The sequence below is a fragment of the Calypte anna genome, chromosome 2 (genome assembly GCF_003957555.1).
Source record: "Calypte anna isolate BGI_N300 chromosome 2, bCalAnn1_v1.p, whole genome shotgun sequence".
NCBI lineage: Eukaryota > Metazoa > Chordata > Aves > Apodiformes > Trochilidae > Calypte > Calypte anna.
The window spans coordinates 90,340,835-90,358,134 of NC_044245.1; the positions used below are offsets into that span (position 1 = coordinate 90,340,835).

The 17,300-nt window shown below is 42.6% G+C and overlaps 2 protein-coding genes across 2 annotated transcripts in view; one reads left to right on the forward strand and one right to left on the reverse strand.

Moving 5' to 3' along the window:
• Nucleotides 1–3,025, reverse strand: part of INVS (inversin) — an 87,227-nt gene extending 84,202 nt beyond the window's left edge. Inside the window, exon 1 of the mRNA XM_030446394.1 lies at nt 2,874–3,025. The gene's annotated coding sequence lies outside the window, so the exon portion shown is untranslated. The remainder of the gene's footprint in view (nt 1–2,873) is intronic.
• Nucleotides 3,026–3,117: 92 nt separating this feature from the next.
• The window catches only part of ERP44 (endoplasmic reticulum protein 44), a 48,882-nt gene continuing 34,699 nt past the window's right edge, over nt 3,118–17,300 (forward strand). The window contains exon 1 of the mRNA XM_030446395.1: nt 3,118–3,294. Coding sequence (XP_030302255.1) covers nt 3,235–3,294 — 60 coding nt within the window. The 5' untranslated portion in view covers nt 3,118–3,234. The remainder of the gene's footprint in view (nt 3,295–17,300) is intronic.

The following is a 17,300-nucleotide window of genomic DNA, read 5'->3' on the forward strand; positions in this document are numbered from 1 at the left end:
TAAAGGAGGACATTGTCTAGGTGGAATGTGACAGACTCCTATAAAATTATTTCAGAAATCACCCTAGTTGTGTACCCAACAACCAGCTTGCCAGCACCAAGCATGTGTGACATTTTTATCTGCCTGAAGAGAGCAGTTACCAGAGGACAAGAGTTACTTGCTTCTACACCACCACTGCTGCACTCTGCTGAGAATGCTGATGCAGAAGCATGAGCAGGAGCCCCTTGCATAGCTTTGCAAAAGTATTTTTTCTCACTAATAGTTCTGAAGCCATCTGCAATTATATGAAACCTATGGAACAACATGATCCTACTGTATCGCTCTTTTCTTCTGTGAACATCAGAATAACATGACAGTGATGATGCTGGAAGTCAGGAATGCTTCCATCCTCACTGAGTGTGGCAGAAAACAATTTTATATGCTTGTTTTACCACAGAAGTAGGTGATCCTTCCCATAATTAGAACTCTTGTCATTAATGAATTGATAGCTTTGTTGACTGGGAGGAGCAGAGAACAGAAGAGAGTTCAAAGAGTCTAATGTGGCAGGAGGTTAACAACACTTCCACTTTGAGGCATGTAAGATAGGTTAATGGTGACATAATACACCCTAACAAATTCCAGGAAAGCTCAATTTGCCTCGGTGCTTAAAAAAGCCAAGGAAACTGCAGATGGATACAGGACAACACAAGGTGGACAGAGCTTATGCAAGCCCAGACAAGCCCAAATACACTTTAAGACACAGGGCACAATTGCTCCAGTTTTAATGTAACAGCCCTTGAAACATTCCCAGTACTAACTGCAATAATTGTCTCCTACTAAGGAGGATAACAAATATCCACATCTTTCAAAATACTTGCACCATATTCTGCTTCCCAAGTATCCTGTTCTCCTCCAACAAAACTGCTTTTTCTACTTTTTAGGACATAGAATCGATATATTTCATCCAAAGCTACACTTTCCCTCCATCTTCTGGATAGATGAAGACTCTACATTGTTAAATGGACCTATATGCACCATTGGAATGTTACACGTGTTGGAATTTTCAGATACTTGTTTTATTTCTCAAAGTTATCACTGACATATTTTCATCCATTTTATTTACATTTTACTCTTCCATAAACAAATAAACTATAACACATCAAGGGGCAGCAGCGTAAAATTCAGTAAGTGCTGGATAACTTAGTAAAGCACTAGAAGCATTTTATCAACTAGATAAAACTGCATACAGGTGAGAATTAATAATTAAAGATGGTCATAATTTCCAGATGAAAACAAAAGCCACATCTGCATAAAGTGTCGGTAACCACACAGGTGAGAGAAGGAAACAGTTATCTCCACAGCAATTCTCAGTACAGTATCTTAACCCCACTGAGACAGTTCTGCATCAGAGAAATTCTGAAATATTGAGAATTGTAAAAGGAAAGTTCCATAATTGAAAATATGAATTAAAAATTATAAAGATATAATGACAAGACCTGCTTAGGAGCTGCATAATTGACATTATCTGTAGTATGTATGCATTGGATTACTGGAATCAAGTAAATAATTCACTTTTTCTTCTTCAAGCTAACACATAGAAAAAGATGAGCCTTGTCAAGTCACTTGACACAAAGGGACAGTCATACTGACACCAAGAGTTCTTCAAAGTATGTGAGAGTTCATACCAAGCTCTTTTAAGTCTACTTTGCATTATGTCATCAGAATGACATTGTTTTCCTATTTAGAAAAAAAAAAAAACAAAACCAAAACCAAAAACCAAGATTGCTAATACTTAAACAAGATCAGTGTAGCAAATTCTGCTGCTAAGGTTTCCAAGTGAGGAACAAGCTGCTGTGAAAAAATATGAGGTATTTTTCAAATGTGAATGAATTCAGAAGACATTAATTCTACAGAGTGAGGAGCACGGGTTCTTAAGGTAGACAAAAACGTTGGGTAGCAGTTTCAGACTACAAAAAGATATTATTTGTATCTGCATGTATATTGGTGTTTTCAGCACATGAAACTGACAAACCAAATGATTTTTGCAGGGTCACCATAAACTCTTGAGCCTGTCAGGCTTCATCTGAAGCCAAATTGGGCTTGACTTGCAAAAAGCTGATGTAAAGGATTTTCTTTTAAATGGCGTTATGCCCCATTTCATTCTTTTTGCTTGTGTACACACTGGAAACGTGGAAGTGGAGCTTTCCACGACCTTTCTGAGGCAGCTCTGCAAGGTCTCAGAGCGTCGATACACCGTAAGGACCGAAGTTTGGCCAGACGAGCACGAAGAACTGAATTTTAGGTATTCATCCTCCTCAGTAGTTCGAACTCAGGAAGTAGGGAAAACAGCTCAACCCCGTCGAAGCGCCAAGGGACCCAGAAAGAGCGATGTCGTTCCCCTTCTCCCCTCTTGCCAAGCTAAAATTCCCCCACCCTCCCACCGAGCCGCTCAGCCCCCTCACACCGCTCGGCGAGCAGGAGCTGCCTCCCTGTCCCCCAGAAGGCCTCAATCCCCCTCTCCTCTCCCCCTTTTCCCGGCAGCCGGGGCCGCTCCCCGAGTCCCGGCGGCTGCAGGGCCAAGGCGGGTCCCCAAGCCATGCCAAACGCAACGTGGACAACTCCCCTCAGGCGACGCCGGGGTTCTGCCCAGCCCGCCCGGCGACCCGAAGAACCGGCTCGCCGCCCGCCTCACCGAGGGCCGGTGCCGAGGAATGGAAGGGATACCCCCACCCCCCCACCGCACTCCTGCCGGGACCCCATCACGATAGCCCCGGTCCGACACAACCCCGTCGGCACGGCGGAAAGGGTTAACCCTGTGTCACCCGGGCGGCGACAGCCACCTCCCTCCCGTCCTCCTTCCCCTCCCTTCGCCGCCTCTGCGCCCCGTAACTCACCTCCACCCCTCCCGCCTCCTCATTGCGCCCACACCAGACCCCACCCACCCCTCAGTGGCCGGGCGGGGCCGGGACTCAGGCGTACGGGCAGCACCGGGGCCTTCTGGGATCGCTTCGGCGATCCGGTGCCTTTCGCCGCCTTCTTCTCTCCTTTCCCTTCCTCTTCCCCTTCCCTGCCGGTGGAGGAGGTGGGGACTACGTTTCCCGGCGTGCCCCGGGCACACGGAAGTGAGGGGCGGGGAGCTGTGGGGCCCCGCGGTGGAACTTGTCCGGGTGTTTCCTGGCGACGGGGGAAGTCAGGAGCCGCCGCGGCGGAGAGTGGGAGCCGCGCTTCTCCCCCATCCCGGGCGCCCCATCTACCATGAGACCCGCCATCTTCCCGCTCCTGCCTGACCCTGGATGCCTCCTCCTACTCCTCCTGGTGAGCGAACGGCTCCCCGCAGCCCTTCCCTTCCCCGCCGTGCGGAGTGCCGGCTTGGGGCTGGGCGGCGTGGCCCCGGGGGCTCTTCCCGCCCGGCTGCCCGCGTCCTCCCGCTCGCCCCGCCTGTGCGCTCCGGGGACGTGCCTGAGCCCGGCTGGGGGCTCCCCCGGGTCCTTCGCGGTGCCGCCCCTCGCCCCGTCGGAGGCCGGGGCCGCTCCACCGACACCTGCTCGGCGGGGGAGGGGAAGGGAGGCGAGCGGCGGGTGCGGGAGAGGTCCCGGTTGGCGGAGGCCGGTGTTGTGGCCGAGGCTGATAGGCTGCGGACCCGGAACGGGCCGGCGATGGGGCGGGGTTGGGCTTGGGCTCCGGAGCTCGGGAGCCGCGGCGGGGCCCGGGCGTTGGCCTGGCGGGCAGCGGGGCCTGGTCCTGGTGGCTCCGCGGAGGAGGTCGGCGTCGCACCTCCCCTCTTCGTGAACCGAAAAGGGAAAGTGAGGGGAGGGAGCAGGCCCGGGAGCCGCGGCTGCCGGGAGGGAACGGCCTGAACGGTGCCGCTCCGGAGCCCGCCTGCCGCCCCTGCTTCAGCGCAGCCGCCCTGCAGCTGAGGGTTCTGAGCGGGTTCTTCAGCCGAGTTCCCCCCTCCCCACGGGGGCTGCCTGTTCTGTGGGCAGCTCTGCAGCGAAGTAACCCGGTCCGAGCTTCCGAAGCTGGGAAAAGTTCCTGAGCTGTCTCGCACCGTCGTCACATTCGTCTTTAATTGTCACACTACAGCATCTGGGTTTTTTTGTAGGCTGGCATTATGTGTCTGACCTAAGCCACCTTCTGCCTTTGCACACACTGAGACCCAATCACTGGTGTGTGTGGTTTGTGGAGATAATTTGTCTGTGTTATATTTTATCTTCTTCGTTTTTATTTATTTTTTTATTCCATATAGGCTGGTGTAGTGATTCTTAGTTTTCCAGAATTGTATTAGCCCAGATCCTGGGTCTTTGATAGCATAAGTGACTTGCAGAGCTAAAGGGGACTTGTGTGAATAAGTTTAATAGGATTTGGCCTTAAGATACTGATGTGCTTAATCAATCTATTTTAAACATTTTGGAAAATAACGTTCACCGGAAAATGACAGGATAATTGGAGGTAAAGGTAGATAGAGCTTTGGGGATCCAAAGGGAAGTAGGCAGTAATAGAGCTACTAATGAATGAATTATTTAGGAACATGAAGGCAAGTACCTTATAAATGGAATGAGTATGTGTTATCCCTTTTAAATGTGTGCTTCTACCTGGATAAACTCTGATTATTATAATATTTGCCGTAGTTTTAAGGGTTTGTAAATATACGTGGTAGATAGGGTTTGAAAAAACATAAACGTTTATGTGTAGATGGCTAGTTATAGTGTACTAGCTCACTATATGAGAGAAGAAAGTGAAGAACCTAGTATTTTCCAGTCAGACCTGTCCATTAAAACAATGTTGCTTATGCACTAGATTGGTTTTCATTATTGTTTTACCATCAAGTGACCCATTGGCTCACTTCAACGAGTAGAGGCTTCAATGAGCAAAAACAAAGATTGTGTACCCTTTACATTACCATTTAAATGGGCAAGTACAGGTTTGAGAAAGTAGATGTGAGTTAGTGAAAGCATTTTTCTTTCTTCATGGTACTGTTGATCAATGCAAATTTAATGTGCATCAGTAAGATCTATGTGTGCCAACTACAGAATAGGAAATTGCTAAGATCTGAAATTGGCTCGTGTTTTAGTTCCTGTTTCTTTGTGTATGGGTCATTTAAACCAATTTCTATATAACAAAACCTTGAGAAGAATACAGGTCAGAGTTGGTTTGTTTTTTTAAAAAGGTTATTTATGTAATTCTGTAGCATCATACCAGGTATGTCCCAGGGTTGTAAGGTGCCTAGTTACATACTTGGACCAAACCAATGAATTGTTGCTTTTAGTAGACTGATTAAGAGTTTTGGAAGACTTGTCCTCAGCAGAATGGGAGTGGAAGAGATCCTTTTTTTTTAAAAATAACTGAAAAAAACTTAAAAAGTATGGCGTCTGTTTTCTTGTGGCATTTGGAGAACCTGAGAGTGTCTACTAGCCTGGGGTTTATGGTTCTAATGACTTTGTTGTTACTGACAGCAAAGAATACTTAAGACTAGCAACATAACCGTGGTTTTGGTTGGTAAGATTTTTGGGTATCCAAAGGCTCAGCCATCTAGCAAGAACCTCTCTGAGCATAAGAGCTGACGTTTTGTGGATAAGTGATCTTATTGGTAGAACAGAATATGATGATACATAGCTGTGTCCAGATGTTCAGCCTCACATGCTAGCACTGTACTGGGCTTCTAGGAGACAAATTGGGCCCAGAGAGAGGACTGGGGAAGTGTGGGCTGGCATGACCCCTGTCTCTGCAGTACTGAAGCTGAATGGAAGGGCAAGCAGCACACAGTGTAGACTGTAGAGGTGATTGCAAGACTGGAATAAGAGATGCATATATTTGTCAGGTGGCCCTTTTTGCCCACAGATTAGGATGCTTCTGCTGTGTTGGTACGTTGCTTAATAGTGGGTAGGACCAACCTTTTAAGATGAATCCAAGACAATGGAATAGATGCTGACAGGACAGTGGCTCATCACATTCTTCTGTAAGGAAAGGTGTGGTTCTTTGCTCTAGCCAATCATTCTGTATGTTTGCCTCTACTTGCAGACGTGTATACTTCACTTAGAAAGAAAATTCTAGAGCAAGACACTCCATTTCACATGCTCCTTCTGCATATGTACGAGAGATGTGTGTCATATTGCTGAGTACTTTGCTGAGAGGCTCATGCAAAATGTTCCTGAGGAACTGATGTGACCACCAACTGATAGTGAGGGAAATGAAGGGGGAAGTTCTCTGTGAGTTTTTTTTTTTTTTTTTTTTTTTTTTTTTTTTTTTTTTTTGTTGTTCTTTTTGACTTTTTTCTCTCCCTCAAACACCTGTAAAAGGATCTCCCAATTCCTGCATTTCAGCCTGTGGAGATTTATTAAGTTTCAAAACACCACCACTCTATCCATTCTTTGTAGCTTGTTCAGAAAGGTATCATGGACAAGCTGAGAACATCTAAATTCTTAAGATATTTGGTAACACCTTTGTAAGGGTGTATTTATCATCATATTCTGAGAATATGGGATGTTGGAGTGTTTTCTGAGTCTTAAAGCTTACCTGGCTTTTTAATCAGTAGTTGTTTCTCTTCATCTGGTGTTATTGAGGAAGCCTGATGCATGTTCTCTTTATGATTCAGTAACTCCACTCGGTATGCTCTTCCCTGTAAGTTGATGCAGTTTATCATTGCCAGACAATATTTAGTGTTAGAGCTGGTCCTGCACAATGATGTTTTATGCTTTTAGAAGCTTTCAAAATACTACTTATATAGGAATGCAACTGCAGCTGTTAGGAGCATTAACTTAGAAGAAGCACTACACAATGAACTTTTGAATTTCCTATTAAATTTTTAATTAGAAAAAATATTGTAGAACGTTTTGTTTAGTCACTGCCTTTCATGTCCTGTTAATATGATACAAAGTAGCCAAATAGTGAAAGTAAAATGAAATAAAAACATGTCTTTTAACATGGTGTTAAATGCTGTATAAAGTTGCCCAAGGAGACTAACTCTCTGTACATTTTATGTAATCAGTTTTGTGCATTTGCCTTTCTCTTTTTGTAGTCACAAATCTTATACTCAGAAATACTGCTCAAAATGTAATATTCTGATTTTGAGCATTAGTCAAATATTGTAGTTACAAGCAAACTTTGGCCATCAAGCCTTATACAATGAAAAGTTTTCCCTGAAAGAATAGCATGGGAGTTCTGACTTGTCCATCATCTGTCATGCCCTCTAAAGAGTGAAATAATGGTTAGCTGAGCACCTTTCCCTAGATTGGGGTGCAGGGATGAGTAAGAAAAGCTTATACTCATACTATGAAGAAGAATTGTGTTCTTCTTGCTGTGCTGTGTCATGGGCAAGTTTCCTGTTTGGAGTGTTCAGGAGGGAAGAAAGGACAAACAGAATTGATTCTTCCAACAGAAGACTCAGACAACACTGGAAAAAATATCTAAATCAGTTACTGATGGTGGGATGTCACAGATTATGTTGCTGGCAGCTGAACAACTCTGTGGTCACACACTCCTTCATTTTATTTTTCTATCCTTACTGTTCTCCATAATAGGCTTTGGGATTTTTTGGCAGGACAGCTTTCTTAAGCAAGAGACTGGTCCTCATGCTGCTTTCTTGGGAAAACAGAATTACCACTGGTTGTTATTATAGATGCTCAGCAGTTATCCCCTGTGTATTAATCAAACACATTTCTTTTGAAAGACTTAAGGATTATGTGCTGCTATTCAGGAAGGCCAATTGTTCACCTCACAGGCACTTTTCTAAGACTCACTTGAATAGTTTCCAGATATTTTGATTGCTTGAAGGGAGGAAGTTGTTTCACAAAAAAATAAGTCTACAAATACACTGCGAATTTTATGTCAGGGCTTCTTCAAAAGGTCTCCAAGGTCCAGGAGATATTCTCAACTGTAGGTACTTCAATAATGGAGTGGTTTTGGTTGCATTAGCAGTACCTTTTTTTGTCTCTTCTCCCCCACCACACTTCCCACACCCCTTTTTGTGAGTGAGTTCTCAGTGATTTAGAGAAATCTTTTTTGGGGGGAATTTAAGCAGAAACAATTTGGGTGTTGATGTGGGAGCCTGAGTAACATTTTCTTCCAAACTGGAGAAACTGGAAAAAGCTCCCTGAGAAGCAAGGAAGGGCAGCTGCATGGTAGAGAATTAGGAAAGGAAGGGAGATCAGATTTCTTTGGGTTTTCTGCACTTCTTTCCACCCTCTTGTGTCTTCATTTCTCAGGAGCATGCTGACCGCTGGTAGAAACATAAGTAATTTTCAAAACTGTTATTAATGTTAATTGCTTGTATAATCTCATTGTTAAAAGTTAATAATTCTGAGGTTTTAGAAGTTTGGTTAACTTCAATTATTTCAATTTACTGGCTCTCAGGTATTTCATTTTACATTGTTAAGGGTTATTCTGTAAAACTGTTGCTATACTAACACTGACTCAGTTAACTAACAGTAACTCAGGGTTAGTGTAAACAACTTACACTGTTGCTGTCTATACTAACTCAGAATACTTTTTTTCACTGCCAGATCAGGATGCTGTATTTCTCCAAATCAGGTGTAGGACCCTTAAATCCTTAAATTATGCTCTTGGAATAACAAAAAGTGCCATGTAAAATTTGACAAGATATATTGCAAGGAGTTCCATAATTTTGCCTTTTTTCATGTATTCCATTACTGAGAAATTGGCTACCCCACTAATAAGCCCTTAACAACTGCTAATGCTGTTAAGGCCAGTCATGCCATTAAAATATGTGCACAGTACAAGTACTGTGCCCTCCATGTGAATATCTGTTTCTTGCAGGAAGGATCCAGATCTGGATCTTCCTTCACATGTGAGCACATTCACCTTTTCCTCAATCTGATAGCGATCCACCAGGTCTGCTCTTCCTGTAGCTGGTAGGACGTTGATGTTCTCTTGTTGGCTGCAATGACACTAAGTAAAATGCAAAGTTCAGTGGTCTGTCTTAAACCATGAACCATTGAGAAAGTGAAAGCAGTGGGGGCAGAACATCTTTTTTCCCAGGCAACTCTCAGCAAGACAAGAGGGCACAGTCTCAAGTTGTGCCAGGGGAGGTTTAGGTTGGACATTAGAAAGAATTTCTTTACAGAGAGAGTGATCAGGCATTGGGATGGGCTGCTCAGGGAAGTAGTGGATTCTCCATCCCTGGAGATATTTAAAAAAAGACTGATTATGGCACTCAGTGCCATGGTCTGGTAACTGCAGAGGTAGTGGACGAAGGGTTGGACTTGATGATCTCTGAGGTCCCTTCCAACCCAGCCAATTCTATGATTCTATGATAAAAGCAAGTGCTCTGTACATACCTTCAGCAAATAACCGGTTCCCAAGTGATTGTATATGAAGCACAAGGTTTCTGGCAAACATAGTAAATCTGTTTATCTTTTTTTTAGTGTAGTAAATGCTTTGAGTTTATTCTTTCCCCTTGTTTCTTGATCTACATTAGTTTGGCTTTAGCAAGAAAGTTTTGATGAACAGGAGTATTTTGAGTATCACTGTATTTATGTGATAGGATCAAGTTGTAGAGTTTTGTTTTTTTATTGCCACTGGAAGTTTGATTATTTAAATTGGAGGGGACCTCTAAAGGTCATCTGGTCATACCCCCTTCTTAATGCAAGACTAACTTAGGGTTGCTCGGGGTTTTTCCCAGTTGAGATTTGAATACAAGGAAATTTTACAACGTCTTTGGGTACTTGTTTTAGTGTTTGATCAAAGTCTTTTCAAAAGTTCTATCTGAAAAATTTATTTGGAGCTGCAGCTTGTGTCCATTGCCTTTTGTCCTGTCCCTATGCATCTCTGAGAAGAGGCTGGCTCTGCTTTCTCTATAACCTCCAGCTAGGTTGTTGCTAACAGCAGTAATGACTTCCTGAGGCTAAACAAATGCATTTGTCTCAGCCTTTCCTTCTATACCCAGCTTCTATACCAGAAGCTCTGTTCTCCAGCCACAGTACATCTTTGTAGCCATCTGCTGGTCTTCATTCCCATATGATAGTGTCTGTCTTTTACAGGCAATTGCAAAGCTGGACAGTATCCTTCAGGTGTCCCACAAGTGCCAAATGAAAGGGAGTAATTGCTTCCCTTGGCCTGCTGGCTGGAGTTTTGCAAATGCAGCCCAGTATGCAGTTGCCTTTGCTGCAAGGGCATGCTGCTGACTCCTGTTCAACTTGTCCCCCAAGACCTTTTCTGCAAAGCTGTTTTCTGTCTGGTTGGCTCAAGCCTGTATGGGGATATTCCAGAGATACAGGACTTTGCCTTTGTTGAACTTCATGAGGTTTCTGTCAGGCCATTTCTGCAGCAAGTTAAGGTCTCTGAATAGCAGATCTCCCTTCTAATATATAAGCCACTTCCTCCAGTACACTCAGGAATTCTGCTGAGAGGCCACTCGGTTTCGTCATTCTGGTCATGAGTAGAGATAAACCTAACATCCAGTATTGATCTGGAGAAACTCCATTAGAGATTAGTTGGACATGGTATATTTGGTTACAGCCCTTTGAGCCCAGCAGTCCAGCTGCTGTGTCACTCACTTTATAGTTCACTTATTCAGTTCATGTATCACTGATTTTAGGTCTAAGGGTACTTTGAGGTGCTGTGTTGGAAGCTTGCTCAAGTCAAGGCAGACAGTACTGTAGTACTCTTCCTTCATTACAGAAAATAGATTGATTTATTTACTCTAAATCCACGCTGGACGTTTGTGGCTTCTGGAAGGAAAATTTGTCTATGGAGACAAATGGGGACCCAGGAAAATGCATTTTTGTTGGCTGGTTCTGTGGCTCTGTATATGTCCAGCTTGCTTAAGAGCTTTCTGACTTTGCCTTCCACTTATGTAGGTAATGCTTCTCTTCCCTACTACTAGGCTCAAACCTCATCCGTAGAAAACAAGAAAAAGGTGACATTGAGTATCTAAGCCTCTTCCATGACCTTTGTCACTATGTCCCCTGCTACTTGAGCAGCAGGCCTACAGTTTCCTCAGTCTACTTTTTGTTGCCAGCTAACCTTCTGTGTTACCCTGAACATCCCTCTCTAGTTTCAACTCTAGCTGAGCTGGATTTTCTAATTTCATGCTGCCTGCTCAACCAATATTTTGAAGTTCCTACCAAGTATTTGTTTTCTTACGTCCTATTTGTACTCTCTCTCTTTTTTTGAACATTAACAGGCTCCCGTGGGCCCTTTTGGCTTTCAGAGCCGTGTTCTGTGAATGGACTGAATTAAGACCTGAGTGTCTTTAGTTCTTGTCACTTTTTACAAGGTTATGCAAGGTAAATTTTTCTGTTAAAAGTAAGTATCATAGTAGATGATAGATGGGAGTTGCTGAGAGACAATCTTTAGTGAGATACATCTGAAAGTTTCATCAACAGTGGCAATGAAATGAAACACTGGAGATCTCAGTGTCATTTTTCCTGGAAGAAGCAGAGTACCTGGAGTTCTGGAGTCTCCCAGCTGCTTTACTTTGGGACCAAAATTAAGGTTATGCTAACCCAGAGAGAGATTTCAAGTAGAGATTTGTTTAGTTTCAAATGAGATACTTGTCTAAGGCATTGAAGTCTTTAATCACTGCAACTTAGTATCCTAAATTTTCAGGGAAACTGGGCCCTGAGCATAAGGTAGAGCCCTAGAAACCGAGTATAGTAAATAACCTTGTTCCTTGGCATAGTTTTTGCAGGCAGCATGTCTCCTGTCTTGCTTGGTATCCGTGATTCTTGCTTGGTTTTAGTGCGCTTATCACTGAGATGCATAGAAAAAAAAAAGTCTGTAAGGATGTCAGGCTTTTGGGGTTTATTTTTATAGATTTGTGAAAAGAAGTGGGAAGAAGAAAGGCAATCTCATCTCTGTTGTAAGATAACTGACAGTAAAGGTTACATTTTGTCTCCAAGTAGGTTCATGTGGCAGTTGGGCATAAACATGGAGAGAACTTGTTCATTAGGAACTCTGCAAGAAGTATTTTGAAAGGCGAGAAATAGGTGCCTGTTCAAGGGTCTTGAAAAAGAAAACAACAGCTGTGATGGTGTTTTGCTATATCATATAGCTGTAGTGATTATGAAGTGATGATATAATTAACTTTCTCAAAAGCTTCACAAAGGTAACACATTGGTAATACCAAAGAGAGCTTTTTGTTCTTTTAGTCACTGTCTATCACTTCATAGATTATTGAAATCCCCTATCTTAAATCTTGCTGGGAACACTTAGCCCCTAATTCTTTGCCAGTCATAAAAGTCATGGATTTTCATTGATGTTTATATGAAAATATTTTTTTTTCTCCCTATTGAGTCACTTCTCTTGGGATTTTGGACAGACTGACTAGAAGACAAATTGGTTGACTGGCAAAGGTAATTAAGACAGTATGTGGTGCAGGGGGTGAGCAGTTAGGGGTTCTTTCCTACTAATGATCCGTTAATTAGTGAAGGGAGCTCAGTGAGTGTATAAGCCTCTCAGGAATTACCTTTGAATGACATTTAAAACTGCTTTGGTTAAGAATGTATAATTGCAGGGAAGAGAGCCCCTTTTTTTTTCCTGCCAACATAGGCTAGCAGAATCTGCCAAACTGATGCAAATATGTACATGCTATTAGTATAACATAACTATTAAACATAATTTTAATCTAAGCCAATACACAGCCCTAATACCTTGCTGAGGATATTTGTAACAATTTTAGTTACAGCAGTCCTCTGTGTTGAGAGCAGCAAGCACACTACATGGAGCTGGGAAATGGCAGAGCCAGTGTGTCTGATATGTACTACTACTTCAAGAGCACTGCACCATGTGAATGTGTTAATATTATTTTTAGGACCAGTCTGGAATACTTGCTTGTGTATTTTTGTGGGACTCAGCCTGAAGTTGGCATGGTTAATATTCCTTGTGGAATATTAATCCCCCCCCCTTTTTTTTTTGGGGGGGGGGGGGGGTGTCATAAACCAGCAGTGGGGTATCTCTGTAACATGTTCTTTTGTGCATTTCAAAATATCTGTGGCATGTGTCCTGCCCTCTGCATTATTTATTCTTCTGCTGTCCAGAGTTATCCAGGATAAATTAACTGCATATGTGCAGGCCCTTAGCAGCTGTTACGGGTAGAAAGAAAAGAGCTCTTGAGCATTCTGAAATGAAGCACTCATTCTTCAAGCTACATGCAGATGTGGTCCCAAAGGTGAATTTTTCTCTTCAGATAGAGGCAGCATAGCTTTAATGTTCTCCTGTGGAAGATAGCCAATGAATTAGTTGTAAAACTTTTTTTTTTTCCTCATTTAAATTAGGGTATTTTCCCAATGCAAACATGTCAGTTGCAGTGCAGCTGTGGAGTAGCAGTTCTGTTGTTGCCCATTTTTAAAGATCCTTATCCCCTCATATGTTATGTTAAAAATAATAAGTACTAACCTAAACATTGAGGCAAAGGGTTTGTTAAACACAATCTAGTGGATTGCCTGCAAGTCTTGAACTACTATGTTTGTTGAGGCAGTACAGCCTCAGACTGTCAGCACCGAACAATTGCTGATAATTTCAACATAAGCTTTGGGCTGTGTGCAAGGACAGTGCTGCTTAAAGCATATTTTGTAACCACAAGGAACAGCACGTTAGAACACTCGAAGGTTAAGGAGTAAGCAAGACGATTAGATTAAGGGACTCGGCAAGATAGCAACATCCACGAAGAAGCTCGAATGTGTGAAAGATAAGCTTTGTTAGTTAATTGTTGCTAAAGGTTTTGTAGCCAATCAAGTTAAAACGTGTGTAACGAGATGTAGAAATCACCAATCAGCAATATGTATACGTGGCATTAGCTCTTAGATTAGTGTATAAATATTGCCTTCTGATTCAATAAAGTTGGACATTTGTTTGCATCAAACTGAGTCTCCGTCTCGCATCTGTTTGCATCAAACACCCACTGCGACAAATGGTGACCCCGACGTGATACGGGCTAAAGACTGTAAATAAAAATTAAAAAATTACTAAAGATTATTAAAGAAAAAAGAAGATTGAAGATTATCCGGTCGCAGGTCTCCAAGAACTCGAGAGTGAAGAAAAAGGCTGAAAGGAAGCCGGTAATTGTGGTGCGCACCTTCATCACCTCCTCGCGATTGGCAGGTGAGCTTGGAGAAACTTTTTGTTATGGATTTAAAAGAAGAACGAGACGTTTATTATACTTTAAAGACTTTACTTAATAAGGATAAAAAAGTTATATCCGGCCATGATCTAAAACTGCTTTTAAAATGGACTCGTGAGCATTTTTCTGACATCAATTTGGTCTCTATTTATGACCCTACATTTTGGGAGGTCGGAGTTAAATTATGGGATGCCGCTACACGGGGCAATAATGAAACCGCCAAACTCTTAGTACCTTGGCGAACACTTTTTGAAACTTTAAAAGGAAAAGAGTCTACTACTTCATCTGCTCCCCCTTCTGCCCCCCCGCTGCCAACCACTGCCTCTATGGTGAATGCGGATTTGGACCCAGAACCCTTTGACCCTGGGGGCTGGATGAAAACTAAAATGGGACTGAGAAGCAAAACCAAAAGCAACCGAAAACACCACCAGAATCATCGGAGTTCACAGAGGGAGAGAAGCCGGAGAACACAGGCGAGGAATCTTGGAATGCAGACTCCCTCCCTCGTGCCTGCCTACCGCGGCTCCCGACTGCTCTGCCACCTTTCCACCTCGGAAGCCTGATTTATCTTCTTGACCACAGTTGCCATCAATTAATCCTCTGCTTCACCTGTCAACACCATCAGTGCCTGCTATAGAGCAACAGCCAAGGAAGGAACTGGGACTTGGAGACAAGCAACTAAGGAAACTGCTGAAGAAGCTGACAGAACTGGAAACCAAGGATGAGTATACCCCTGAAAAAACCCTAGTTTTCGCTCCAGGGAACATCCCGAACAAGGGAGCACTAATCCATTTTTACCCCTTGATCCGTTCCCTATTCTTGCTCCTATTTCCCTTAACCCTTTAACACCCACTGCTCTACCTCTTCCAGATCCAGCATGGGAGGGGAGGGTAGTGGGGGAGGTGGTAATGTGTATCCAGTAACTAGATGGAAGGGAATTATTCAAAATGCTATAGTTGAAGGAGAAATGGTTCCCAATATGAGTCCGATGGTTTTCCAGTGATTGTGGGACCAGGAGGAGGAGGTCAATGGGTTGCATTAGATTGGAAAATGGTAAAAGAAGCCAAAGTTGTCATTGCGCAGTACAGTTTGAAATCGGCTTGAGTCATCTCATTTGCAACATTCTTTTTACTGCTCAATTGTTGATGCCATACGACACAAAAATGCTCATTAATACTCTGTTAATTCCTTCTCAATAATTGCAATATAGTTCTCAATATTGATGCATATTGTGGTGCATGGTACACTGGTGTTTCATACAGAGATAAAAAACTTGGTTGGTAATTATACTTGCAGTTTTGATTTAGGAAATTGTACCATTTCATTTTGTTTCAGGGTGACTTTACCAGATTTTAGTAGCAATATCATTTCATTTTTTAATCTTCTAGTGGTGGTTGTTAGTTTTTCTTATATATTGGTGAGAAGTAAGACAAAAAACACAGTTATGAGAATGAGTATTCCTTTTTGGAGGCTGGAAGTTGCTGTGGAGAGCAAGAGCTGCTCCTGGTACGGAGAGCACTCCCACTCCTGCCTCCGCAGCCGCTTCTCGCCCCCCCCCCCGCACACACTGCTGCTGCTCAGAAAACGAGCCCACCATACCTCTAAAAATGTATCTAAATTCACCAACAAACTTTTATTGCTTTCCCCGGGTTTGGTTTTTTTTTATAGACCATGGCCTGAAAGTTGCTGAGGAGAATGAGAACTGCTCCTCGTACAGAGAACACAGAGTAAAAAAAAAAAAAAAAAAAAAAAAAAAAAAAAAAAAAAAAAAATGAAAAAGAAAAAGAAAAAAAAAAGAAAGAAAAAAAAAAAAAAAGAAAAAAAAAAAGAGTGTGTGTGCCTTTGCTATTTAAAGGCTTGGAATTTTGTCTGTAAATAATTTTATTTGGCTTTTTAGGTTTTAATTTGGCAACCATGGAGGAAACTAGGACTCCACCGTGCTGTGATCCGGGAGGGGTCTGGGGACGCTTTTGGGGCCCCCCGACCAATTTTTGTCGGATAAGCCTCCTCTACCCCCTTGGTTCTATGCGCCAGTGGACATCTGAACTTCCTCATACTAAAAAGTTGTTAAAGTCCTTCCACTGCAGTGTGAAATGTCCTTTTAGTATTGTGTTGTACTGATAACATGTTTTGTTAATGTTGTAATTCATGTGATCGTTTATATGTCGACTTAGGGATCCCTCGTCTATATGTTGGTTGTTGATTGTGCTATTCTGTTGTACTGCTCTTTTTATTGTTAGCTTTTAGGTCATATTTGTGAAGATTTTAATGGAATGTGTTGTATGAATCTTTCTGATCACTCTCAATCTATACATGCTGCAATACAATCACTTAAAGAAGGGGTTGCACATTTGCAATCACATTTGCTTTCTTGCTTTTGCTAACATTGCTACCTTGTATCTTCCAATGTTTTCAACGGATGCTCAATCCTGTCATGAAAAGAGTTTATCTTGTTCAGTCAGAAGGGGGAATTGAGGCAGTACAGCCTCAGACTGTCAGCACCGAACAATTGCTGATAATTTCAACATAAGCTTTGGGCTGTGTGCAAGGACAGTGCTGCTTAAAGCATATTTTGTAACCACAAGGAACAGCACGTTAGAACACTCGAAGGTTAAGGAGTAAGCAAGACGATTAGATTAAGGGACTCGGCAAGATAGCAACATCCACGAAGAAGCTCGAATGTGTGAAAGATAAGCTTTGTTAGTTAATTGTTGCTAAAGGTTTTGTAGCCAATCAAGTTAAAACGTGTGTAACGAGATGTAGAAATCACCAATCAGCAATATGTATACGTGGCATTAGCTCTTAGATTAGTGTATAAATATTGCCTTCTGATTCAATAAAGTTGGACATTTGTTTGCATCAAACTGAGTCTCCGTCTCGCATCTGTTTGCATCAAACACCCACTGCGACAGTTTGTAGTCTGTATTTGTAGAATGGAAGTCTGTGGAATGGGCATCACATTTGCCTGGAATGAAGAAAATAAAAATCAAAGTAACATCAATAACAGTGGTGCTTTAAATGAATAAATGAATTTATTCAAAACTTCAGAGTTCTGATGGAGAGGAAATGGGAAGCTGAGGCACAAAACTCCACAGGTTGGTGGGGTTTTTTGAGAAAATTTATTATTTCAAAACTCTTAATGTGTTCTTCCTCATTTCATTTCCTGAGAAAAAGAAGTAGGAGTCAGCAGCAACATAGGACTGAATCTCAAACAGTCCTAATCTATGGGCAAAAGCTTCATACA